This window comes from Eptesicus fuscus, chromosome 7 (assembly GCF_027574615.1).
Source record: "Eptesicus fuscus isolate TK198812 chromosome 7, DD_ASM_mEF_20220401, whole genome shotgun sequence".
Classification (NCBI taxonomy): domain Eukaryota; kingdom Metazoa; phylum Chordata; class Mammalia; order Chiroptera; family Vespertilionidae; genus Eptesicus; species Eptesicus fuscus.
In genome coordinates this window covers 100,337,029-100,361,369 of record NC_072479.1, presented here as the reverse complement: position 1 = coordinate 100,361,369, position 24,341 = coordinate 100,337,029, and the positions used below count along the sequence as shown (strand labels likewise).

Below are 24,341 nucleotides of genomic sequence, written 5' to 3'. Positions count from 1 at the left end.
GGAGCAACAGGAACCAGCTTAACGTTGCCCCTAGCTGAATTTGGCCTGGGTTCAGACTGAACCAGCCAGAAATGGACAGCCATGATAAATGTGGAATGTTCTAGAAAAGCAGCTCTTGGCTCCTGCAGATGGCCTATTGCGGGCTGCTAAAGGAGGTCCCCTCCCCTTCCCCCCTCCCCGCCCTCCGAGGCTCTGGAGGGATGATTTGCTCAACTTGAAACACCTGCAGCTGCGAAGTAAACCAAAACGCCACCCTTGGCTCCCTCCTGCAGCAGGCATTTTCCTGGCGGCTGCTGCCCCCTGCTGACGGGATTGGGACATCACAGCCTCCGTGCAATCCCGAGCCCACAGCTCGGGGCTCCACTTTGCATTCTGGGCGCATGGAAGGTGAGTCAGTCACATTTCCTCTGCCCTTTATTGTGATGGCCATGCCAAGCACTGCATCAGCGGAGGCATAAACAACCAGACCCGCGTGAACAGTGAAAGACCAAACAGCAAAGTCATTACCAAGAGAAGGCCGGGTGCCAGAAGGCAGATGCGACACAGTGCATCACAGAACAGTGTGAAGCAGCCGCCACCACGCATTCAAGACCGCCCTCCAGGGACGCAGCAGCAGCCCACCGGCTGTTAAGAAGAGCCGGTGTTTACTGGGTCTTACTGCTTGCCAGGCGCTGTTCTAGAACCTTCCCTGTGCTCACTCAGTTGGTCCTCAGGCACCCACAGGGCAGGGATGAGGAAACAGACACACAGAGAGCTTAAGTGGCAAAGCAGGGTTCAAACCCAGACCGTCCGAGTCCCAGTCCTTGCAAATTCCAGTTTAAAAGTCAGCATTTCGTTCTCACAGATCAGCGGTTCTCGCCCATGGACCATGTTTGGGCCCAGGGGACATTTGTCAATTCCTGGAGACATTTTTGTTTGTCGCAACGAGGGACATGATTCTGGCATCTAGTGAGTAGAGGCCCGAGATGCTGCTGAACATCCTGGAAGGCACAGGACAGCCTCTGCCCTCCCCCCCCTCCCCCACCACACACACAATAGAGAATTATCTCATCCAAAGTGTCAGTAGTGCCATGGCGAGGAAACCCCGAACTAAATATCTAAAATTCCGATGGATCTGCTGGCCCCCTCTTTTTCATTGCCCTCTGACATGAGGGCATTAGCGCAAAAATTGATCTAATGCGTGAGAGGTAATCTTCTTGAAGATTCATGCCCAGATCCTCTCCCACTAATTTCCCCTAAAGCCTCTTATTTACCCAGAGGGCTTGTGGTGCGTCCAACAAATGTGCTAGTACCCTCCACAGTGACGGGCTCTGAGGAGCGGCCCGGGCAGAGGAGAAGCCCTGGGGCAATGGTGGAGGCCTTGTGCCTGCAGCGGGCACCGTGAGCCCAGGGGCCGGGCGGGGAACATTACGGCTGTCCCTGGCACCGAGCCGCTGCGCAGACGCACGCTGCTTGTCATGGCTGTTGGGAAGTGTTCAACCCCAGGATGACTGAACAGTCCCTGGAACAACTTGTCAGCAGCTGCCTTTCGCTTCCTTCTCACTCAAAGCCCTCACTTCCTAACTAGCCCAAACAGTCCAGTCCCTGGCTTTGGGGAGCAGTGCTGTTAAGCCCTCCTCCGTGATGGAGCCTACGGGTCTGGAGGTTATATGAGTGTGGAGCTGGCTGTGCCGAGGAGGAGGCGGGTGGAGGGCCCAGACACCAGGCTGCCCCTACCTGCATGGCCATGGCACCCCTTCCCCCACTAAGCCCCTTACCTACAAGAGCTGGTGCTCATTGAATGAATGAATGACCAGAAAGGTAAACACTAGGAGATGTCATTCATTCATTCATTCAAAAATATTTACCGAGTGTCTCACCATGCTGGGCACTGTCCCAGATGCTGGGAGGACAAAAGAAACCAAGTCCCCATTTTCATGAAGCTAACCTTGTGGTGGAGGGAGACAGATACTACACAAATAAACAAATACTTATCAGGTAGTGGTGAGCGCTATGAAGAAAGTAAAGTAAGACAAGGGGATTGAGACGGACAGACTGGGGGCATTCTTTAAATCGAGTGCTGGGAGGCCTCTCCGAGGACATGGCACTTGGACAGAGATCAGAAGGTCGTGAGGGAAAATGTCATGCAGCCATGTTGACAACAGTAAGTGCAAAGGCCCTGAGGTAGGAGGGGCTTGGGGAGCAATGAGATACAGGAAAGCCAGCAGAGCAAGTGGATCAAGGTGGGTCCTGGCATGACCTAACAGCAGTGGGCTCTTACACATGAGCATGCGTCAGCATCTCCAGGAAGGTTTATGAGAGCGTAGATTGTGGTCCTCACCCCCCGTGTTTAGTGTCTGGGGCGGGGCCTGAGAATGGGCATGCCTAACAAGTCACTGTGTGATGCTGATGCCGCTGGTCCGGGGACCACAGCACAGGGTGTTTGGTCTGCATGCAACAGGTCCTTTCCCGCTCAGCACTCACACAGCAGACACAGGTCATCGCTGCTTGCTTATCCGCCTCCCTCCGGGGCTGGAGGAGCCTGAGAACAGATGGTGGTTCTGTCCACGGTGCTTAGTAAGCACTCAATAAAATATCTGTTGGATGAATTCCTCAAAGAAGGTTTCATGCCAGGCCTTGCCTCACTCTCTTTGTGGCTCCACACTTGGGCCAGACCTGTTTCTTACCCATCTCCTACCCAAGCAAAGAGAGTCAGTCACGTGCCATTCTACAAATGCTCAGGGCACTACCCCCCGCAGCTCCATGCCTTCGCACATGCTGTTCCATCTGCTCAGGATGTCCTTTCCTCTCTGTCCACCTCATAAATCCCCAGCCACGCTGTAGGGTTCTCCTTCCAGCATCTCCTTCCCAGCGCCCTTCCGCCTCTCCAGGGTCAGGGGTGCTCCCTGGGGTCCTGTATCCACTCATGTCACAGGATTTGTTCCTACAAGTGTCTTCCCTTCTTGACTAGAGGTCACAGCCGCTCAGCCCCTCCCCCCGCAGGTTGAACCAGTCAACAGAGGTGTTCTGTTATGGTTCTGGTACTTTATTTTAAGTTCGTTACCAAAATTTGAGAGTCAGGGGATTTCACACAAAAATCCAGATTCTGGGCTCCACGATGGAAGTCAGGGCCGGCACTTTCCCATGGCCGTGGTCTGCCAGAGCCTCTGGGGTTCTGTCACCTCGCTGTGGTGGCCCTAGCAGCCGGCACAGCAGCTGGTCCAGGGGAGGCCCTCAAGACAAGCTTATTAATGAAACTGTAAAGAATACTCTAGGTGATTCAAGAAACACATCAATTCTAAGGGCAGGTGACCCCAGGCTGGTTCTGGTTCTCGCCGGCTTGCTGCATGGCCTTGGGCTCTCTCTGGACCTCGGTTTCCTTGCCTGTTAAATCGAAGTAATAATAGTTTTCACTTCCCGGGGTCGTTGCATCAAACAAGAGAGGATGTGAAGAGCTTAGCACGTGCCTGGCATATAACGCTCAATCAGCATGAGCTATTACTGCAAGGAACTCCATCCATAGGGGAGGAACTGTGATGGAGTTTGAGGCAGGGGAGGTCTCTGCTGGGGTCACGGGGTGCTAGACTACCTGTGTTCAATCCCCAGTTCTGCCATTCACTAGCTATGTGACCCTGGGCATTTGACTTAACCTCATTTGGGCCTCAATTTCCCCATCTACCAACTGGGGATAACAGGGGGCTATTATAACTATCAAGTGTGGACATGAGTTTTAAATGAATTAATCCTTTAAAGCACTTACAATGGGGCCAGCATTCAGCAGGTGCTGAACACGTGCCAGCTCTCACTGGTATAGCTGCACAGAAAGGGTTAGATTAGAATGTCTCAAGGCCTTTCATGGTTCCAAACTCTCTGGCCACCTTAAAGCCAATGACTCTTGTCATGCAGCTGTCACTTAGTTATCAATAATGTACAGAAGACCCTTGGGATGAGGGAAGAATTCAATATACAGGGTTTACCATCTCCCTGGAATGATCCAGAATGCTCTCATGGTGCTGACTAAAGTCGCAGAGTAGCAGCCACGAAAGGTAAAGAGTGGGTGTGGTGCGGAGGAGTGCAGCCCTCCCTGGGAGGTGCTATTACCCTCCTTACAGGAGGAAACTGAGGCTCCAGATGTAGCTCAGTGTCTCAGCTCCATGGAGCTGCCTCAGAAGGCTGACTCACTCAAGGGGTTCTTTACGGGACTAATGGGGTCACAGTGAACAGGACAGCCTGGAGGGGGAGGCAGGAAGGCCTGGGGTGTCTGGGACAGATGTACATGAGGTCTCCAAAGAAAAAAGTAGGTAAGGAGGATGAAGGAGAGACGGATTTTAACCAGAACACCAGGAATGCTTCCCAAGAAGAGAAAATTTCAGGCAATTTGCATTGTTTTCCTGCGGATTCAGGGCTGAAAGCTTCACAGCCATTTATAGGGGGGTGGGGGTGTTCATTCCCCTGCACAAGGCTAGTGGCTACACTGAGACAGAGCAGCTGAGAGAGAGCAAAGTGTCCGGTAACTGAAAGGCATGTGACCGCAGATCCCGAACACCCGCATCTCCGCAGAGGCTGCTCCTCCCTTTGGCTCAGCCACACGGAGCGAAGGAGTGGGGAGCAGGAGTGAGAACACGGTGCGTCTGGCTAACCTGTGTGACCATGATAAACCAAATCCACCCAGAAAAATTTCTCCCTGTCCATCCATTCAACTGTTGAGTGTTGAGCACCTACCATGTCCCAGACAGGCACATGCTTTCTCTTTTAAGCCTCGGGATAACCCCACTAAGGGGTTCCGCCAGCCCAGCTTTTAAGATGAGGAAAGAGGCTCAGGGAAGACGGCAGCGTTTTCCTTTTGGGTTTCCTACCCAGAGCAAGTGGGACCTCCCTAAGTGACTACAGTGTCCTGGAGGCTCACTTCCATTCAATATGCGGTGTGAGATGTTCTTCATTTTACACAACGGAAATGGGCTCAGAGAAAGGTACTTCAAATTCCCCAGGCACTCACCCTCTCTCCCCCCCAACAAAATTCACTTGTTCTCTGACACCACTTTAAACATTTAAACAAATGCACTGACACCACTCTAAACACTTTCATATTTTGGAGTTTAAATCGCATATCATCCTTGGGCTTTAAAATAAGATTTCCCCGTAGGCTGCAGGGCGAGGACTGGATTTCTAGATGCACCTCGCGGCCGCGCTCCCGAAACCTAGGAACTTGGGGAGCGACAAGAACCTCTGGGGTATCAAACTCGCCCTAAGCTCCGCATCAGCAACCGCGGCCTCGTCTACTGCGCAGGCGCCGCTCCAGCCTCCCGCGCTCTCAGGGGAGCCCTGGGCGGGCGAGTCCACATCCAGGAGGGCAGGGGACCCGGAGAATCCCCATTCCTCCCGAAGATGGACCAAGTCACCGTCTGGCCAATCAGAACGCTTCTTTTATCACAGCTCCCGCTACGAGACGTGGGAGCTGCTTTTCCAAGAACTTTCCGGCAGCGCGGAGAGGTGGATGGAAATGATTGACAACTACCACAACCATTAGTCAAGCGGTATAAGCTTGAAGAGCAGACACTACTACGAATTATCTTGCAATAAAGCCTCTTAGTCCCGCCCCCTCCTCCCACTGGTCTCCGAAATCCTTCGGGTGGGAGTTTTTGGTGGCAGCCAATCGAGGGCCAGCGAGAAAGCGGAGGAGGCGGGGCAGGCGGTTGCCCGGCCAGCGCGTCCGACGCGGTGCTTAGGGCCCAGGGTTGCGGGTTCACTCTTCCTGATGGTCCCCATCTGGCGGGGGCTGGGCCGGGAATGGGAGCCGTGCCACCTCGCTGGCTCCTTCCAGGCGGCCTACTGAGGCCTTGAGCGGGTCCCCTCTGGAGCTCCCGTGCGCCCCCGCCCCATCCCCTGCGCCGATAGCCGCCCCTCCCTGTGCAGCCCAACTTTCCCGTCCCCACCGCGGCCACAGGCCCCAACGCCTCTAGTCTCCCCTCTCCCCCTGTCTGGTCCGCGGAGGTGGTTGGTTACCATGGTGAAGCTGGCAGCCAAATGCATTCTGGCAGGTGAGTCTGAAATTTACAATGTCCGGAGTCCAGAGACCTCATAAGTTATCGAGAGCTTTTGTTCACGTGAACTGCCCACCCTCCTTCCCTTTCTCTCCCCCAGAGGCGAGTTCATGCCGTTGCTGATTGTGTCAATCCCATGAGCCGTGGTAGAATTCTCTTCCAGGGCACAGGGCACCTCCGGCTGATTTCCGCCCCCGTCATACTCTTGAGACCACCGTCACCAGTTTGAGCTCTACTGAGGTGGCAAAGATTCCTTAAGCATCAGGCTAAGCACACCAACTAACCCACGTGCTGTACCCCAAAGTTAGGCATCAGTGCCTTTGGTAGTCGTTTCTCATGGGATCTTTTCCTGACCTCACCCCCTCTGATAACAGGGATTAGAGACGGTAGTGTACAGTTGACCAGAGTTTGCAAACTCTGTGTTGTCTTTAAAGTTACTGTGCCACCCCACGCTCAGGGGGACATAAGTGTTGAATCCCCCAAAGGCAAGAATATTTCTTTTATTGACTGATGCGTTCCAAGCACCCCGAACAACATCTGGAACCTGGTAGGTCCTCAGTGACTGTTTGTGGAACGAAGGAATATGTGGCGTCACCATTTGTGGTGCTTTCTGTGTATCAGGCTGGACGTTTAGAAAAACATTAGACCTGGGGCCACAGAACACACGTGTGCTTTCCTGAGTCCTTACTGCCTGCCAGGCACACGTGTTTCATTTCACCCTCACGGTGGCACCCTGGGGTCGGGGCTGGATTGTTCTGACCTTACTGAGGCACTAAGAGGCAAGGTCACCCCTAATGAAGGAGGGTCAACGGAGATCTGCCCAACTCCCGAACTCTCAACCTGTGTTACTCTTGAAACCTGCGACCTTCCCAGGGTTCCTTGAGCAGCTCAGGAAAGCCGCAGTGAGGAATCATAAAGAGGAAAAGAGATTCTTTTCTATCTCCTTTGATTCATCTCTTGCAGACTGAAATAGATGATATCTTTGATGACTTTTCTAATTTGGAAATAAAAGGGTCACACACAAAGATGACGGACAGCAGTAACTCAAATCACACTGAAGCTAAAGAAATGAATGGTTCTCCAGAGAGGGCTCTGGTTTCCAGAGCGCCAGGAGAGGCAGCCTTGAGCAACAAAAATAATTCTGGCTGTGCCTCCATTGGCTGAGTCCGCTGGGACAAAGCACTCTCTGAGCCTCAGTTTCCTCATGGATACGGTGGGAATGTTTTTATTTTCTGAAGTTAGAATTTTTTTTTTTAAATGGGCTTCTCTCTCCAACTGTTTTTTTTCTTTTCTTTTCTTTTTCATTCAACGTCCACCAGGGAGCTAATTTATGGAGCACTTTCCAGGTGCCAGCATTGTGCTAGACTTCGCCGAAGTCAGCTCAGTCCTCACACAACTCTGTGGGGTCAGTATTGTTGTCATCGTCATTTACAGATGGGGCGGCCGAGGCCCAGAGAGGTTAAGACACTTGCCGTGGGTCACACAGCTGGATGTGGCCGAGCTGGGAGCTAGTTCTAGGTGACTGATTTCCAGGGCTTGTTCTTAGCCCCGAGCTGTACTTTCTTCAAGTCTAGATTCTAGACGCTTTACCCTTCTCTACACCCCCTCCCTCAGGTCCTGTTTCACCTGATTTCAACCACTGCCAAGTGATTCCTAAACTCTAACCTAGCTCTCAATCTGCAGCCCCCTTCCAAAGCCTCCAGGGTATCTCCTCTTGGAAGTTTCCCAGGACCAAAAAACCTCAGTACAGCGAATCAGCTCCACACCACCCCACCCTACCCCACCTCACACATGCCCCTCTCTGTTTTCCTTTTCCTTTACCCCCACAGGCCTACTGTTTCAATTGAGTGAATCTGCCGTTTTTTTCTCTCTCATTTCAAGTGCTTATTCATTCAACAGATTTTTATTGAGCACCTACTGCATGTAAGTCACCATGCAAGGTGTGGTGGGAATAGAAGGATGAGCCAGGCCAGCCCCTACACTCCAGGAAGTGCTGCTCTGCACATGATAACTTGCAGTGCAGCACACAGAACGGAATGCCCTCTGTGTGCCAGATACCAGAGCAATACCTCAAGCACAGCTGCTATTGTGCTGGCTCAGCTCAGGAGGGAAAACAGCACTTGACATTTATCTCCATTTTATTTACTTAAAAAAAATCACTTAACTGTTATTCAACATACATCAGGCACTGTACATATTAACTCATTAAATCCTCATAACAATTCTGTGAAATAGGTTCTGTTATCCCCATTTTGCAGATGGTACAACTGAGGCCCAGAGAGATTACTGACGCACGGACACACCGCTGGTAATGATGGAGCTGGAGGGAGTAGGGATGATAATAGTGCCTCGCTGGCCGGCTGTTCTGACATCAGGTCTCATGCTAGCAGCAGTGAGCACATTAGCCACACAGATACAGACAAAGGCGGGAGAGATGACCTTCGGAGGCTGTGCAGGAAGGACACTGAGCTTGGCCTGGCAGAGAATGGGCAGGATTTGGACTTGGACTGGGGAGACCTGGAAGGTTGTATTCGAGGGATTTTCAGAGATCAAGAGAACAAGTATACAGATACCAAATTATAATGTACACCTGAAGCTTACATAATGGTATTAACGTTACTGCATTAAAAAAAGGAACATATATATTAGTTACTGCATTTACGCACAGAGAGAATGAGTGCAGAGCCAAGGTTTTGTGAAAGGGATAGTTGGAGGGCGACTGGAAGGGGGCAAGGGTTGACCGGAGAGGAGGGTATGGGCGGGGAGTCCTCGGCGGGCTTGGTGTGAGAGCAGCAGGAGGAAAGGCTATGTTATGAGGGTCCATCTGCTGATGCCGAGCTCAGGGTGGGCTGGAGCAGGGAGAAGAGAGGAGAGAGGGCCTCCTGGGAAGTGTTTTCAGGCAAGACCAGTTAAGAAAACAGAAAATACATTAGGCATTTCAACAGAATTGGTTCAGCAGGTGCTGAAGACCTAAAAAAACAAGAGGAAAACACTGAGTTGACACAGAACTAGTAGAGAGAGGCGGGGCTGCCAGAAGCTTGAAGCAGAACCCCACGGAGCAGGAGCAGACCTCTGAGGAGGCTGCCCACTCGGTGGTGCCTCCAGGATGCAGGCACCAGCGTGGGAGGCCATCCTTGGCACAGATCACGGACCCACTGCCCACAAGCCGGGACACGACCCAGCCGATTTCAGACCATCTGGGGTCTGTGTCCTGAGACCATCCTGGTACCTCAGTGCTGCTGGGGCCAGGGGCCAGGCAGGCGCAGACCTGCTCTAGGTGTCCCAGTGCGAGGGTTTCATGGGGACATGAATCCATCATGGAGGACCTGGACGACGAAAGGGGAACAGCAGGGCAGCAGTCACTGCAGGAGCCTCGCCCCAGGGCTGGGGAACAGGGAAGAGGGGGTCCTCAGGACCTCGAAGCTCAGGAAGACCCTGGGGAGCTGAGAGGCGACCTCTGAGAAGGGGCCCCTGGTGTCTCTGAGGGGGTGTAATAACCCTGGAGGCAGCAGCTAACTGGTGCTACTGGGGTGAAGGCCATGGCCAGCTGCTGCTAAGAGAAACGACAAGCAGATGCAAGGAGCGAGTCCTGCTCCCCCCACCTCCCCGTCTGTCTCTAGAACTCTCATTGGCAGAGCCGAGTTTGCATTGTCCCGGCCCCAGCATCACAGGGCAGAGCCTGGATAGGTGGGTTAGGGCTGCCACCAGCCCAGTGTGGGGTAACTGGGGCAGTCGGCAGTGACAGCCAAGGTCATGTGGCTGGGATGAAGAGGAGAGGGGTTGAGCGTGGGAGGAGGAGGAGTCAGAGGTGACTGGGTGGAGTCTGGGGATATTAAGTGAATGGTGACATCACTAACAGAACAAGTGAGATGGGGGTGGGTGAGACACTCAGGACCCGGGGACACAACCTGACCCTCGCAGTAGATGAACTGGATTGAGTGAAGGCCCATCATTCCTCAGGAGGGGCAGTCAGGGCCAAGGACAGCCCCACAGGGTTGACCCAGGGCAACCAGGCCAGAGGGCTCAGGAAGGAGGAGGCTGCCTCACCCCTCAGGCCTCGAGGAGCTTGAGGACTGAGAAGAGACTATTGGGCTTGGCGATTCGGAGGTCACCCCTGCAGATGTCACCCTCTCCGCCAAGAGTGCCCCTCCCTGCCATCACCCCGGCGCAGCCTCGCCCCTGGGAAGTCTGCCCACTAAGCAAACCGCTCGCTCTTTCCTCGATGTGCCCGACACTCGGGTTCTCAGCTTGTGCTGTTTGACTTTGCACTTGTCATCTTGTTGCTCTGCAAACGTGTTTATCGTTCTTCTCGCTGTGCTCAGATTCCTCAGCCGACACAGCCCATGAGTGTGGGTGACTGACTGGCAGGCGGAAGAAAGAAATATGAAATTAACCAGAAAAATCTGTGGGGAATTTCACAAGCGGACGAGCCCATTTCCAACTGGTTCAGAAGCCCAAACGGAGTGGGGAGGGTGGATGCGGTCCGAAGGCAGGGAGAACGGTGTGCTCTCTGCTCGCAGAGGGTGGGTTCCGGTGACTCCAGCCTGCGGTCGCCCCCGTGTCCTGAAAGGCTGCATGATGGGGGCTGGGGGCCATGTCATAAATGGTCAGAAGGCTCCCTGAGCTCAAGGAGCGGGGGGGGGCGGGGGGGGGTGTGTGTGGCCCAGAGAACACGCTGTTGGGATCCTAGGGCAGTTACTCAGCTTCTCTGGGCCTCGGTCTCTCCATCTGTCAAATGAGGTGAATGATGGGGAGGTCACTGACAGGAGGGAATCAGTGTAAGACTCCAGGTGGAGGAGGTGTTGCAAATGGAAACAGCGTGGCATCAAAGGAGGCGGGCAGAGCCATGGGTGGGAAAGGGGAGGGCACAGGGCAATTAAGGACGGTACGGCCTGCTGCCAGCACCCTTGGGGGCACAGGAGGAACTCCAGATTGAATTGCCCCAGCATTCTTATGAGAAATCCAGATCTCAGACTGAGACTGTGACATAAACCTTGAGTTTTGAGGAACCAGTTTGTGGGGTTACCGACCAACAAAGGAAGGCCGGGGAGATAACCCACTGGGTGGCGGCGAGCTTGGAGAAGACAGTGGCTGTTGCAGATGGACTTGGCCCTGGGAAGATGGACCCCAGTGGTCACAGATGGGCACGCCAGGTGGAGGGCAGTATCACCTGGAAATGGATTTCAAGGTGGCATCGTTTTGTTTTCAATAAATGCAGAAACTCTCAACTCCCACCCCCACAAACACAAACAAAAATAAACGGTGCAGGGTCCTAACTCTGGACGCTCTAAACTCAGATCGGTTTAGTCAGCTGAGCCTATCAGTCTGTGCCTGGTCACACCGTTTACCTTCAAGACTTGAAGTAAATTCCAGGTTGAAAGTGACAGGTTTTCCCATAGGGTATGTTCCCAGTGCTCAGCCCTCTGGAAGCCGCTACCGCCTGGGTCCGTTCTTTTAGACGAGGGTTGGCCTTGAAGAACCGTGACTGGCCATCGTGGGTTTGGGAGATTGGTCTCATGGACCCATTGCCCTGCCCGCCACCTCAGACCGAGTGCCCAGGAGAATCGAGTACATTTTCTCTGAAAACGCGGTGAAGTTTGGGGTTTCTGGACCAGCGTTCTGGAGTGGGAAGCCCGTGGTCAGGTCGGGATGGCAGTGAGGCTTTTCGTGTGCTCTGTCCGCACAGGGGACCCCGCAGTGGGCAAGACCGCCCTGGCGCAGATCTTCCGCAGCGACGGAGCCCACTTCCAGAAGAACTACACCCTGGTGAGACGGGGCTGTCGGCCAGCCGAGGCCGCGGGCACTGGGAGATAACCCTGAGCCAGTGGTCGCTGTCACCACGCACAGCCCGCTCTGGGCAGGGAGCGGGACAAGCCTCCTTGTTGGTCCTCTGTGACTTCTGCACCGCCAGGGAGTCCGGGACACAAGCACTTCCGCTGGGGATGTCTCCTGGCGTCGGGGCTTTCGTGACCTGAACACGCCCCTTGGGGCCCCTGACACTCGTGTTCTTGGTTTTCCTTGGCAGACAACCGGGGTGGATTTGGTGGTGAAGACGCTGCCAGTTCCTGACACGGGGGACAGTGTGGTGAGTGGTGCCCTCAACCCGAGGGAGCTCAGTGCCCCTGTTCTGGGCCCAGGGCCCGGGGTCACCGTCATCCTCCCTGTGAGAGACGGAGTGCAAGGACTTGTCCTGGACGCGTTGAGCGTTTGGGGACAGCATTGTGGGACAGGAAAGCATTCGAGGGAGAGGAAGAAAGACTGAAATATGGGCCTTGCCCTCACAACTGACCTATCAAGATTCTCAACCTGCCTCCCTCCGTGGGAATCCACACCTAAAATGTAATTGCAAGGTGCTGTTTGTACATATGTGCTTCCCTGGGAGGGGGTTTGAGAGTCACCAGATTCTTAAAGAGGTCCATGAGCCAAACCATTGTAACTCCCCCGACACAGTGGGGAGTGCTCAGGTCACCGACGTGCGACTCAGGTGGCAGCTCTGATACTCGGACAGCATGTGCGGGGGTCGGAAGCCAGCCAGGCGTACCCGGTGCCCGGAGGGAGCTGAAGGGGGAAGTTGAGGGGGACTTTCTGGGCAACAGCGTTGGGGAGGGGGTCTCCCATAGGCTGGCTGAGGTCTGGGCGGGGCCAGGAGGGGTCCTCTTGTGTCGTCGTCAGAACCACACCTGAGCCATCCGAGAGATGAGACTGTCCTACTTTCCGCGCCTTCCCAGGCCTACTCAGTGACCTCCTTTAGAAAGAATGGTTTTAAGATTTGAAAATCAATTTGGTTAACAAAGTGCAGAATGACCTTTTGGAAGGCAGAGCACTTGTCAGCCTGCTTAGCATTCTGTTCTGCCAGGTGGGAAGTCAGCTTGTTCCTGGTAGTTTTGCACTCGAGGTTAGCAGAGGTGAGCCTCGCAGAAAGTGCTGGCTGTGTGGGAAACGGCCCGCCGCGCAGGTCCTGGGGCTGGTTCCCCTTCCCATCGCCGTCCTCATGCCCCAGGGCGGGGGTGCGGCCTCTGTGAGTGTGTGTGCCCCTGCGCGTGCACCTCACCCCGCAGCCAGGTCGGCACTGAGCTGAGGGCAGTGCCGCTGGCTTGTAGCCATTGCCCCCTCCCCGCCCCACCCCCGTCCATGGTAGACACTCTTGGGACGCGCCTTTCTGATTCTAGGAGCTCTTCATTTTTGACTCCGCTGGCAAGGAGCTGTTTTCGGAAATGCTGGATAAATTGGCAAGTAGCCTGCGGTTTCACTTCCTAACGCCACCCCCCGCCCAAGGTCCCCCCTTACGCCCCTCTCCCCGAAAGGTCGCTGACTCTGGCTGCCGAGAGAAGCTGTCGTGGTCACCTTCTGTGAGGGCTCTGTCCCAGCCTTGGGCCTGTGGCCTGGCAAATAGGGGTGGCTCGTGCACCTGCTGTCCCCTAGCCCCCAGCTCTGAGTGGCTGGGCCCCAAATGCGCCCGAGCTGTGTGGCTCAGTCCTCGAGCCGCCCCTCCGGGGCCTCCCTTTGGAGCAGCTGCCTCCTGATGGTGTCCCCTCAGCCCTGCTCCGCCTCCCAGAACAGGAGCACACATTCCTTCCCTGGGTGGTGGGGGGGGGGGGGTGCGGTGTGCACCAGAGGCCCCATCCTGAGGCTCACCTTCCGGGCCCACACCCTGGCCCCCTGGGCTCGGCCTGGGGTGTGCCCCGCTGCCCAGGGCTCCCAAGTGCATCCAGCCGTCCTCTCAGGTCCAGCCTGCTGTTCCTTCCCAGGCAGCAGCTCCGCTGATCTGGGCCAGCGAGCTAATTAGAAGGGTTACGCTCCCCAGAGCCCTCCCTGCCTTCCCAAGAACGACTCCATTTTAATGGAAACTGTTTCCTGCCCCCTTTTGGGTTATTGTCTTAGCAAAACAGATCTAATGATGGTGAGTTCACACAGGACTGGCTTCACCCATCAGTTCATGATCACCACATGCCGACCTACTGTGTGCACGGCCTGGCCCTGGGTGCTGCCCTTCCCCGGCAGAGGGAGGACGTGCCTGGAGGTCAGGGCCACTAGCAGCGCACACCCTGACTCCAGGCTCCCTGCTCCAGCTCCATCCTGGGACTGCCCTGGGCCCCTGGCTGAGGCCTGGAGGAAGAAGGTGCCCCTGCATGCTCATGGGGGCCGGGGCTGAATGCGAGTTCCTGAGTTAGTCTGTGGAGTGCAGGTGTGAGGGGATCACCGGTTTAGTGCTCCCCCCTGGAGGCCTAGCCGGTAGGGAGGTGAGCCCTCCAGAGCGACTCTGGGCTGATCTTCCAAGGAAAACTGGGGCAAAAAGGGTTCTCCCTTACACCCTGGGAGGTCCCAACACCCCAGAAATAAACCAGGCTTTCACTGCGCAAGGTAGGGGTCCCCAGGGACCAGGGTGTGGCCACAGTCATATGCATCACAGCCTGAGCAGGGCAATCCTACCGCCCTGTGCCGAGCAGCAGGGTGCCCCCGGATCTGAGCAGCCCCGGAAGGTGACCGTCCTGAGACTTAGCCGGTTCAGTGACCCCGCCAGTGGTCGGGCGGGATGAGGGCTGACGCACTGCAGGAGAAGCACTGTGAAAAGGCAGCCCTTAGGAAGGAGACGCAAGCAGACCACGTTGGTGACTGGCTGGTGGGAGAAGGGATGCTCGCTGGGCCTGCAGAGCAGCCGGCGCAATAGTGGGCCATCCGTCAGGACGAGCGGGAATGAGTCCCTGAGGCCAGTGGCCGGCGAAGCGCCTCCCGGTGGAGGAAAGCTGCAGTCCTGCTCTGAGCTGGGCAAGGCAGTCACCCTCACAGCAGGGACGCTGAGAGCACCCGGCGGAGAGCCTGGCACTGATGCAAACTCACACCCTGGACTTCATCGCTGCACCTTCCCCACCCGCCCACGGGCCCCGCCTCCCATTCATTCCTTTGAGCAAACTGGTTTCTTCTGTGGCTCAGTTGTCTGACTCACATCCCCTTTACAGTTTGTCATTTCCCTTCGGCCACATGTCCCTCCCCAGAAAACGGGCCAAATCTCTGCCAGCCTAGAAGTCACTGTCACCGCTACTGACATGTCCCGTCCTGTCCCTCTTGCCCAGTGGGAGAGTCCCAACGTCCTGTGCCTCGTCTACGACGTGACCAGTGAGCAGTCCTTCCTCAACTGCAGCAAGTGGCTGGAGAAGGCGCGGTCACAGCTGCCAGGCACCTCCCTCCCCGGTAGGAGCTGCGGCATCGGGTTTACTCACAATGTTCTCCAGAGCACAGGCCACTGCGGACCTGGCTGTGGGTGTGCGGAGGGGTGCTCTGGGCTTTGAGTCTGAGGGTGCACACGGGCACGATGACACCCACCATGCAGGGTTGGGGAGACTCCGGCAGCAAAGGGGAAGGGGCTGTGGCAGGAAGGTGAGGTGTCACTTCTGGAAAACCAGCCCAGGAAGAACTCATTGTCTCCTGTGTGTGGGGCACGAGTAAACATGCAGGCCCTGCTGTCACTTCTGAATGCTTTAAATCAATTTATTTTTCATCCTTATGTGAGATCAACACATCCTCCTCATTATAGACCAGGAAAAACGATCTCCAGAGACAGGCTCAAAAATTAGCTGCAGCGGATGCAGCTGGGGACAGAACTAAATTACCTCCGAATCCCTGACTCTGAGCCCAGTCCTTAGATTAGTATTAATGACCATTTTTAAAGTTTGCTCCATGAGCTAGGAATTTATCGCAAATGCTCGCATAAATTCGGCCCTCGCCTTCCAGGCACTGCAGCCTTAAGGGGACAAGGCAGACAGGTCCACAGGAGTCTAGAAAAAGGGCCGAGCAGAAACTGTGTGAAAAGCAGAGCCCGCCCTGCTGTGGCCTTAGGTAAGGTGACCAGATCGTCCCGCTTTTGGCTGGACAGTCCCGATTTTTAACAATTTGTCCCACATCCCGCGGCGTTTTAAAAAAAGTCCTGATTTTTAGAAAGATTCAGCATTGTTGTAGAAATGCTCAATTTGTCCCGGGACGCGGGACAAATTGTTAGAAAGCGGGACTGTCCCGCCAAAAGCGGGACGATCTGGTCACCTTACCTTAGGGTCAACATCTTGGGGTCCCTGTCTTGCTCAGGCACCTCTCAGGCGATCTTTTGCGCCCCTGAAGTCCGTCTGCTTGCTCTTTTCCCTCCAGCTGCTCCCAGGCTGCCAGTGAAATGCGATGCGGTGGTTGTTTCTTTTGAGCAGGTGTGTTAGTGGGCAACAAGACGGACCTGGCCAGCAGACGAGCAGTGGAAGCCGCGCAGGCCCAGGCGTGGGCGCTGGGCCAAGGCCTGGAATGTTTTGAGACATCCGTGGTAAGTATCCACGTGCTCAGTAGCCAGTGGGGAGCGGGCCTCTGCTGGAAGCGGGTTTTCGTGTGACCTCACTGCATGGAGTTGTTACTCCACCATATGCACAGCGGAATTAGGAACTGGTGTTTACATTCTGAGCCCAAGGTCATTTCTCGGTGTAGCAAGAGTCCCTCGTGCATTTCAATAAAGCGGATTAGCCAGCCAGCCCCGGAAGAGTTGTCTCAATTAGTGAAGAAGACAAGCCGATTGTGTTCAGTTACAGTGATGCTTGACGTTTGCACGAGATGTTGTGAGTTACGTGTGTCGGAACATTACTTCATAGCTCCCGTTCAGCCCCGTGCGCCAGGGGCTGGTCCCCCAGTTCCTACTTCCATGTCGAGGAGGTGAAGTGACTTGTCCAAGGTCACGTGACTAGTAGAGGGTGGAGTCAGCCTTCGGATCCATAGTATCTGACTCCCATAAGTGCTCCCTGTCCCACCTACTGCAGCCCCCCGGTGACTCCAAGCCACAGACTGCCCCCCAGGAGGGTCAGCAGGAGCCCTCAGAAGGGGGACAGTCCCAGTGATTTGTTACCGCACCCTCCGTACACACACTTCAGGATTTAGCTGTTTGGTGCTAGCAAACCCCCTTCCTGTGTTGGGAGTTTGAGGTCCCAACCTCCCTGTGACTAGGGTGCAGGCGTGTGACCCAGGTTGTATCAATCAGACGTGCTTGTGTGGCACTTTTCTACAGAGCCAGCAGCCGCCCTCGCAGGGGTCGCTGGGCAGACCTGTAGGCCTGGCACATGGTGGTGGTAACATGGACCTCACCCCGGCCATGTGGCCTACGTACCAGATTCTTTGGCTCCAAAAGTCAGTGGGCTAATTAATAAATAGCCTGGAGGTTGTTTTTACTTAAAATGTACTTAAGCCACGGGCACTTCTGTTGCACCTATGAAACTTGGCAGACCGATGCTGTCCAGTGGCATGTGGATGGGAACTTTAACACACACCCTCCCCGCCCCCACAAAGGCGTGCTTCCTTAACACGTTAAGCCCCATGTCAGTCCCCGGTGATGGACACTATACTTTCCATCTGGAAGACAAAGCAGGCTGGGCACTTAACGTGTTAAGGAGCGCTTAGCGAGTAAAGGCAGTTGGCTCTGAGCTCCCATGGTGAGTGCAGGACTAGCCGTGGGTCGTCGGCATGTTACTTAACCTATCGGTGCCTCGGGCTCCTCTCCTGTCAGGTGGGGATAATAAGCCATGCCCCACGTTGAGTAGCAGGCGTGAGAATGGAGTCAGATGGCGAACATAGAACACTTAGACCGAGTCTGGTGCTCAGCAAACCCTCCGTGCACGGGAGCTTTTCTAACGTGTAAATATTTCCCTCGGCATCTTATTTATACTATATTACCTACTAAATCCTTTAATTCTTAGGCGGTACAAACATCAATGCCACTCTTGCCTCCGGCCCAGTCATCACAAATGCTAAATTAACGAAGCTCAAAGTAGCAAGCTTTTCCTGTGTAGACGGGTTTTTACACAGTGCGCCTTTGAGCAAAGCAGTGAGCCGTACTGCCCACAGCCAACAACACTTGAGTGTTCCCCTTCCAACATTCCCATTTGTGAAACTGCCTCCTCACCCCAATATCCCATACTCCCCGGAACTCTTGATGGAACTCAGAAATGAACCCCAGGGGCCACTGGGCGGTGGTTTAAACTCTGCCCGGTGTTTGTTGCCGCTCTGTGGACACGGTGGGTATAAATTGTGCCTGCAGAGGCTGCAGTTTAGCACTTGGTATTAACTGTTCGAGTTAACTAGTCCCCCCTGAGGCAGCTCGGTTAAGGAAGCTGTAATTAAACAGGAAATATAACAACTCGGAGGCACAGGCAAGTCTTGACGCCAAGCCCATCTCCTCTCTCCTTAATGCAGCGCAATCGTCTGGCAAACCTGACGGCGGGCCTACGTGTTTGCTTGGCTTTCCTTTGTTATTTTTAATCCCATCCCCAGAACTTACTCATCTTTTTTTTTAATGTTTTGATTTTTTTAGAGAGAAAGGAAGGGGAAGGGAGAAAGATAGAAACATAGATATGAGAGAGAAACATCAATTGGCTGTCTCCTGCACGCCCCCTACTGGGTATGGAGCCCACACCCTGGGCATGTGCCCTGACTGGGAACAGAACCCATGACCTCTTGGTGCTTGGGACAACGCTCAATCCACTGAGCCACACCAGCCGGGGCAAAACTTACTCATCTTAAAACTGGAAGCAGATACCCTCTGACCACCTGCACCCATATCACCCACCTCCTACCCCCGCAGCTACTGGCAACCACCAATCGGCGCTGTTTCTGTGAGGTCTGTTTTTGTAGGTTCCACACACGTGAGATCATATGGTATTTGCCGTCCTCTGGCTTATTTCACTTAGCGCAGTGCTGATTTCCACAGTGACTGCCCCAGTTTGCAGTCCCACCAACAGCCACAAGGGCTCCCCTTTCTCCACATCCTCCACAACACTGGTTACTTCTTGTCCTTTTGGTGAGCTTCTAACAGGCGAGGTGAGAAGTCACTGTGGTTTTGATTGCATCCCCTGATGATTAGTGATGTTGAGCTCCTTTTCATATGCCTGTTGGCCATTTGAATATTTTCTTTGAAAAAATGTCTACTCAGGTCTTTTGCAGATTATTTGTGTTTTTGCTATTGAGTTGTCTGAGTTGTATATTTTGGATATTAACTCCTTCGCAGATGTGTGGTTTGCAAATATTTTCTCCCATTCCGTGGGTTACCTTTTCTTTTTGTTGATGGTTTCTCTTGCAGAAGCTTTTTACTTTAATGCAGTCCTACTTGTTGATTTTTGCTTTTACTTCTGCGTTTGGTGTCATTCCCATAAAATCATTGCCAAGATCCATGTCAAGGAGCTTTTTCCCAATGTTTTCTTCTGGGAGTTTTCTGGTTTCAGGTCTTAAGTTCAGGTTTTGAATCCATGTTGAGTTAATGTTTGTGAACGGTGTAAAACAGGGGTCCAGTCTTTCTGTTTGACATTCGCATTGCCGAGGAGTTTATGCTCCGCACAACCAAAGGTGCCCAGCAGGTGTAACGGTTAGTGCTCTTGTCCAGCTGGAGGGTGCGGCCTCTGTCCTCAGCAGTCACGAGCTTAGTGCGGATGCTCCCCCGCTACAAACCGCCAGCCTCCTGATCCCTCTCTGCACTCTCTGCCGCCTGTCTCCTCTGGGCAGCTTGTTTCCTCCACCTGGGACTCCCTTTGCTAGAAAGTCCAGGTAACTGTCTCCACCAGAACTGGTTCCTTTGTGCGTTTCGGCCACCCAGCTGGCGGGGCAGACAGACTGTTCTTCTCCGACTGGGGAGCCTGAGTTCCCAGTGGGGCTCAGCTCACACCAGCCGGGCCACTGCACCCAGGCCCAGGCTGCCGGCTGTGAGACACTGAGCTTGGTGACTCTGTAACATCCTTTGGTTTGGAAACTCTGCCGTTCACTGGGGATAGTTCATTGCCTCTTACGGAGGCTGCACTTTTGCCAGCTGCCAGGGATCGTTTGAAAACTGGTTCTTGTGTGTTCTTAGCTGAGCTGCTGCCTTGAAAGTCGTGAGTTCTTTCTGCTGCCTGCTTATTTCTTTAAAAAAATTTTAAAAGATGCACACAAGGTATAGCCACTATGGCGAGCAATATGGAGTTTCCTCAAAAATTAAAACTAGAACTGCCGTATGACCCAGCAATCCCACTTCTGGATATTTATTCAAAGAAAAAGGAAACACTAACTTGAAAAGATATCTTCATCCCCATGTTCATTGCAGCATTATTCACAGTAGCCAAGATGTGGAAATCACCTAAGTATCCATCGATGGATGAATGGATAAAGAAATTGTGGCACATATACACTGAGTGGCCAGATTATTATGATCTCTGAATGCATAATAATCTGGCCACTCAGTATATATATATATATTAGAGGCCCGATGCATGAATTCGTGCATGGGTAGGATCTGGCCAGCCTGGCCAGGAGGAGGAGACATGGGTGGTTGGCCGGCCTGCCTGCTGGTCAAACTCCTGGTCAAGGGGACAGTTTGCATATTAGCCTTTTATTATATAGGATATACACTGAGTGGCCAGATTATTATTCGTTCAGAGATCTTAATAATCTGGCCACTCAGTGTATATGCAATGGAGTATTATCCAGCCATAAAAAAGAAGGAAGTCCTGTCATTTGCAACAACATGGATGAAATTTGAGAGCATTACGCTAAGTCAGTGGTCGGCAAACTCATTAGTCAAAAGAGCCAAATATCAGTACAACAATTGAAATTTCTTTTGAGAGCCAAATTTTTTAAACTTAAACTTCTTCTAACGCCACTTCTTCAAAATAGACTCGCCCAGGCCATGGTATTTTGTGGAAGAGCCACACTCAAGGGACCAAAGAGCCACATGTGGCTCGCGAGCCGCAGTTTGCCGACCACTGCGCTAAGTGAAATAAGTCAGAGAAAGACAAATGCCGTATGGTCTAATATGTGAAATCATTAAAAAAAAAAAAATACCAACAAGCTCATAGATACCAAGAACAGATTGGTGGTTGCCAGAGGTAGAGGCGGGAGAAATGGGTGAACTAGTTGTTTGTTTTCAGTTTGAATAAATTTAATTTAAAAATTTAAATATGTGTATGCACACAGAGTGAGAGAAAGTCCTTTGGACACCGTTAATCACAAAAATATCATTTCAGTTACTAGGATGACGTCCTCGGTGACTATCAGAATTCCTGATTTGATCTAACATCAGCACCCCCTTCCCCCCCCCCCCCCCCACCCCGCCGTCTCTCACCTGCTGCGTTTCTGTGCCTGCGCTCTCCCCAGCTCAGCTCGCAGCCTGCAGCTGCAGGGAAAGGGGAGAGAGGAATGAGGGGCTTGGGGTCTCTATTGCCGCCTCCTGTGGCCCCTCAGGACTTGCCAGGTGTCTCAGCCGGATGCCCTGTGAGCACTTAGAGATGGGCCTTCCCTGCCCCCACCCGTGGAGCTCTCACCTGCAGCCTCGCTCTGGCAGGTGATACCCCTGCAGGCTGGGCTACCTCCTCCCCCTCCTGCAGCCTCAGGTCTGGCGGTTCCTGGTCCTCCCGGTTCCTGGCTGGCTGTTCTTGTTGGGACCACCCTCCTGGATGTGGTCCCCGCAGAGTCCTGCTGAGGCAGCTCCTGGCTGGCGCTCCTGCTTGGCCCGCCCACCGGCTGCTGGTCCAGGGAAGGGCGGCTGTGGCCTCAGGTGCACAGAGGCAGGGCTGCCATCCCACTGAGCCCTCCCTGGCTTGGCCACCACAATAGCCAGCCCCAGTCACACCTTCATTCTTCCCCAGCCGGGTCCAGCACGGCCTAAGCCCCGCCTCAGGCTTTCTCTGGGAACCTGCCCCCCCCCCCCCCGGGGGCGGGGAGGGAAATGCCACAGCGCAACCCTGATCTGGAGGTGGGAGGGCCCATCGTGTCTGCCTTCCCTTGAGGGTGTGGGGTCCTTGCTGTCTGTATTCTGTGTGGCCTCTGGGGCCTCGGTCAAAGCCAAAGAAGTCTCCTTTAACTCCCTGGCTCATGGAGTGAGAGTGGCTGAAAGGCCGGGCTCTGTAGACGCAGACCCAGGTTCAAACCCAGCTCCGCCCCTGACAGGTGTGTGGCTTTGGGCCAGTTACTTATTCTCCTCGGCACGGTTTCCTTCTGGTAAAGCAGCCTCCCCAGGTGGTGTGAAGGCGAAGTGAGGCAAGTGTGCGTGGCCCTGACACGAAGTAAGAGTGCATGCCGGCTCTAATGCCGCACACAGCACGACCCTCCTCAACCTGTCTCCACAGAAGGAGATGGAAAACTACGAGGCCCCCTTCCAGTGCCTGGCCCGGCAGTTCCACCAGCTGTACCGGGAGAAGCTGGAGGTTTTCCACGCGCTGGCGTGAGGCTGGGTGCTGCGGGCGTGTGCAGTGGCCCCGGCCCCGTGGAAGACGAGAGAAGATGGCATTGCCTCGGCACTTCACCTGTTGTGACAGCTTCAAATAAAATGAGAAAATGTACAAGCAGCAGCTCCTTCCGCTCTTGGCCAGGGCAGGCCTGGTGCCATTTTGCACTTTGGCTGCTGGTTCCAGAGCAGCCTGGGAGCCAGGCGGGGGCCTGGCGGGCCTCCTATGGGGGCTGGCACTGTGGGGGTGGGTGGTCCCACCTTCCCCAAGGGCCTTTCCCGGAGAGCAGCCCCACATCGTGCTGGGACTGCTTACAATTTGCTGCAGTTGAGATGCTCTGCGTGGAACTTGCCAGGGGGCTGAGGGCCCCCTCCTGAGTCTGACACACGGGGCTTTGCTGCCTGTTCCCCGTCCAGAGGCCTGGGCTCCCGCGCAGGGGCCACTATCACCGGCAGAACAGTGCCCTCTGCCGGCCGCCCTGGGTGCCTCCCCTCTTAAGGGCCAGCTCTTCCCAGCTGCCGGGAACCCTGGGCCCCGGGAGCCAAGAACCAGGCCACTTTCCTTTAATGGCCTGCCTCTCGGAGCCGGGCAGCAGTCATAATTCTCTGTACTGAGCTCGACTGTTTTCCATCCCGTCTCCGCTGCCAGATTAATCTCCCTAAAACACCGCTTTCACTCCTCTGATTAAAGACCCACGCAGTTCCTCGTCACCTTTACATCAGGCTGCAGGCCGAGGTTTGGCATTCAAGGCTGCCTCTGGCGGTCACCCTCCCCCGAGGGTCTCGGCTCCTTTCACCCTCAGTCCCCAGGCCCCTAGCCTTGTGGGAGTGGGGGGCACGGTGCAGAAGTGCCAGCTGTGGGGGTAGACAGACCCGGTTTTTGCCCCAATGATGGTGATGGAAATGGCTCCGGCTAGTTGATGGCCTGTCTTGTCTACATGAGCTCAGCACATTACAGGTATTAGCTAATTTAATCTTTAAGCCGAGTCTTACCCCACCTTCCAGATGAACCAGAGTCAGAGAACTCAGTGACTTAGCCAAGGAGTGGCAGAGCCAGGACACGGGCGCCAGAGCCCAGCTCTCAGCCCCTCCCCCTCTTCTGCCTCCGCCCAAGATGGCCAGGCCTGGAGAAGGTGGAGGTCTTTCATCTGCAAAGGGTGGTGATTAGGCGGCCCTTCAAGGTCATTGCGGTCAGTGAGAGGACGGGTGAAAGACATCAGCCCGTGGTGTCACCCACGTCAGGCCCCCACCATCCGCCTTCCTCTTCTGGTCACTTCTCCGTGAAGTCCTTGCAGCCACAGCAATCCTCCTACTGAGTCATTCTCTCAGAAGGAAGCTGAGGGCCAGCCATGCCGGGCGTTCTTCTAGGCACTAGCCATGCCACGCTGCCAGTCTCATCACGTGTTCCAGAAGGGAAGACCTACCAAAACCCAAGGAGACCTGGGGGAGGGCGGGGGGACCCACTTCCAGTTGCCCCAGAATTGGTTACTGGGAACCACAGCTGTGGAGAGAGGGATGCTAAGTAACCCTCTCCCTAAAGAGACCACAAAAGGTGGGGGCCAGGCAGCGTGCCTGTGGCCTAATAGGAGGGGGCAGAATTGTCCCTGCCCCAGAACCCCAACCCCTCGCTCCTGGCAGTTCCCTGTTCATGTAAGAATACTGAGTGGCCAAGAGGGAGCGAGGGTAGACATGGTGCTGGGGAGTGGGAACCACGCCCGCTCCTGCCCCACCCCCAGAACCCAGCAAAGGAGGTCCCCCGAGACGCCTGAGAGAGGCTGCTGCCAAGAGGAGGAGGCTGGCACCTCGTGCCCCAGCTGGATGCTCGCTGAGCTGCAGGAACCTGGTGCCAACTGCAGGCACAGGGTGTGAGGGTGTCCTTGGGGGAGCTTGGCATGCAGCCCTGGGAATTGGGGGGACTCAGTGGGGAGAAGCCTGCACCAGCAGCAGGGAGAGCAGGTTCCCCACCTCATAGGGAGCCACAGGACAGGGAGTCACTGGGCTCTTCAGACAGGCCCTGGGCAAAGGGAGCTGCTCCCCCGGGAAGGTCAGGCGCTGTCCTGCTGGCAGGGCTGGGGGTGCAGCTGTCCACTCCCTGGGAAATGCCAGCCACGCAGGAG

General features: G+C 54.7%; 1 protein-coding gene across 2 annotated transcripts; it reads left to right on the top strand.

The window, feature by feature from the left end:
* Positions 1 to 5,671: 5,671 nt before the first annotated feature.
* IFT27 (intraflagellar transport 27) lies at positions 5,672 to 22,337 on the top strand. Of its 2 annotated transcripts, none has more exons than XM_008144678.3 (7): positions 5,672 to 6,017; positions 11,707 to 11,786; positions 12,046 to 12,105; positions 13,190 to 13,249; positions 15,092 to 15,209; positions 16,211 to 16,320; positions 22,127 to 22,337. In XM_008144678.3, exons 1-7 carry the CDS (start codon positions 5,984 to 5,986, stop codon positions 22,223 to 22,225), a joined length of 561 nt encoding a protein of 186 aa, XP_008142900.1. In that variant the 5' UTR covers positions 5,672 to 5,983; the 3' UTR covers positions 22,226 to 22,337. The 2 variants fall into 2 exon arrangements, with proteins under 2 accessions (XP_008142900.1, XP_054575459.1); XM_054719484.1 differs by lacking the exon at positions 5,672 to 6,017 and adding an exon at positions 6,516 to 6,567.
* The last annotated feature ends 2,004 nt before the right edge of the window (positions 22,338 to 24,341 follow it).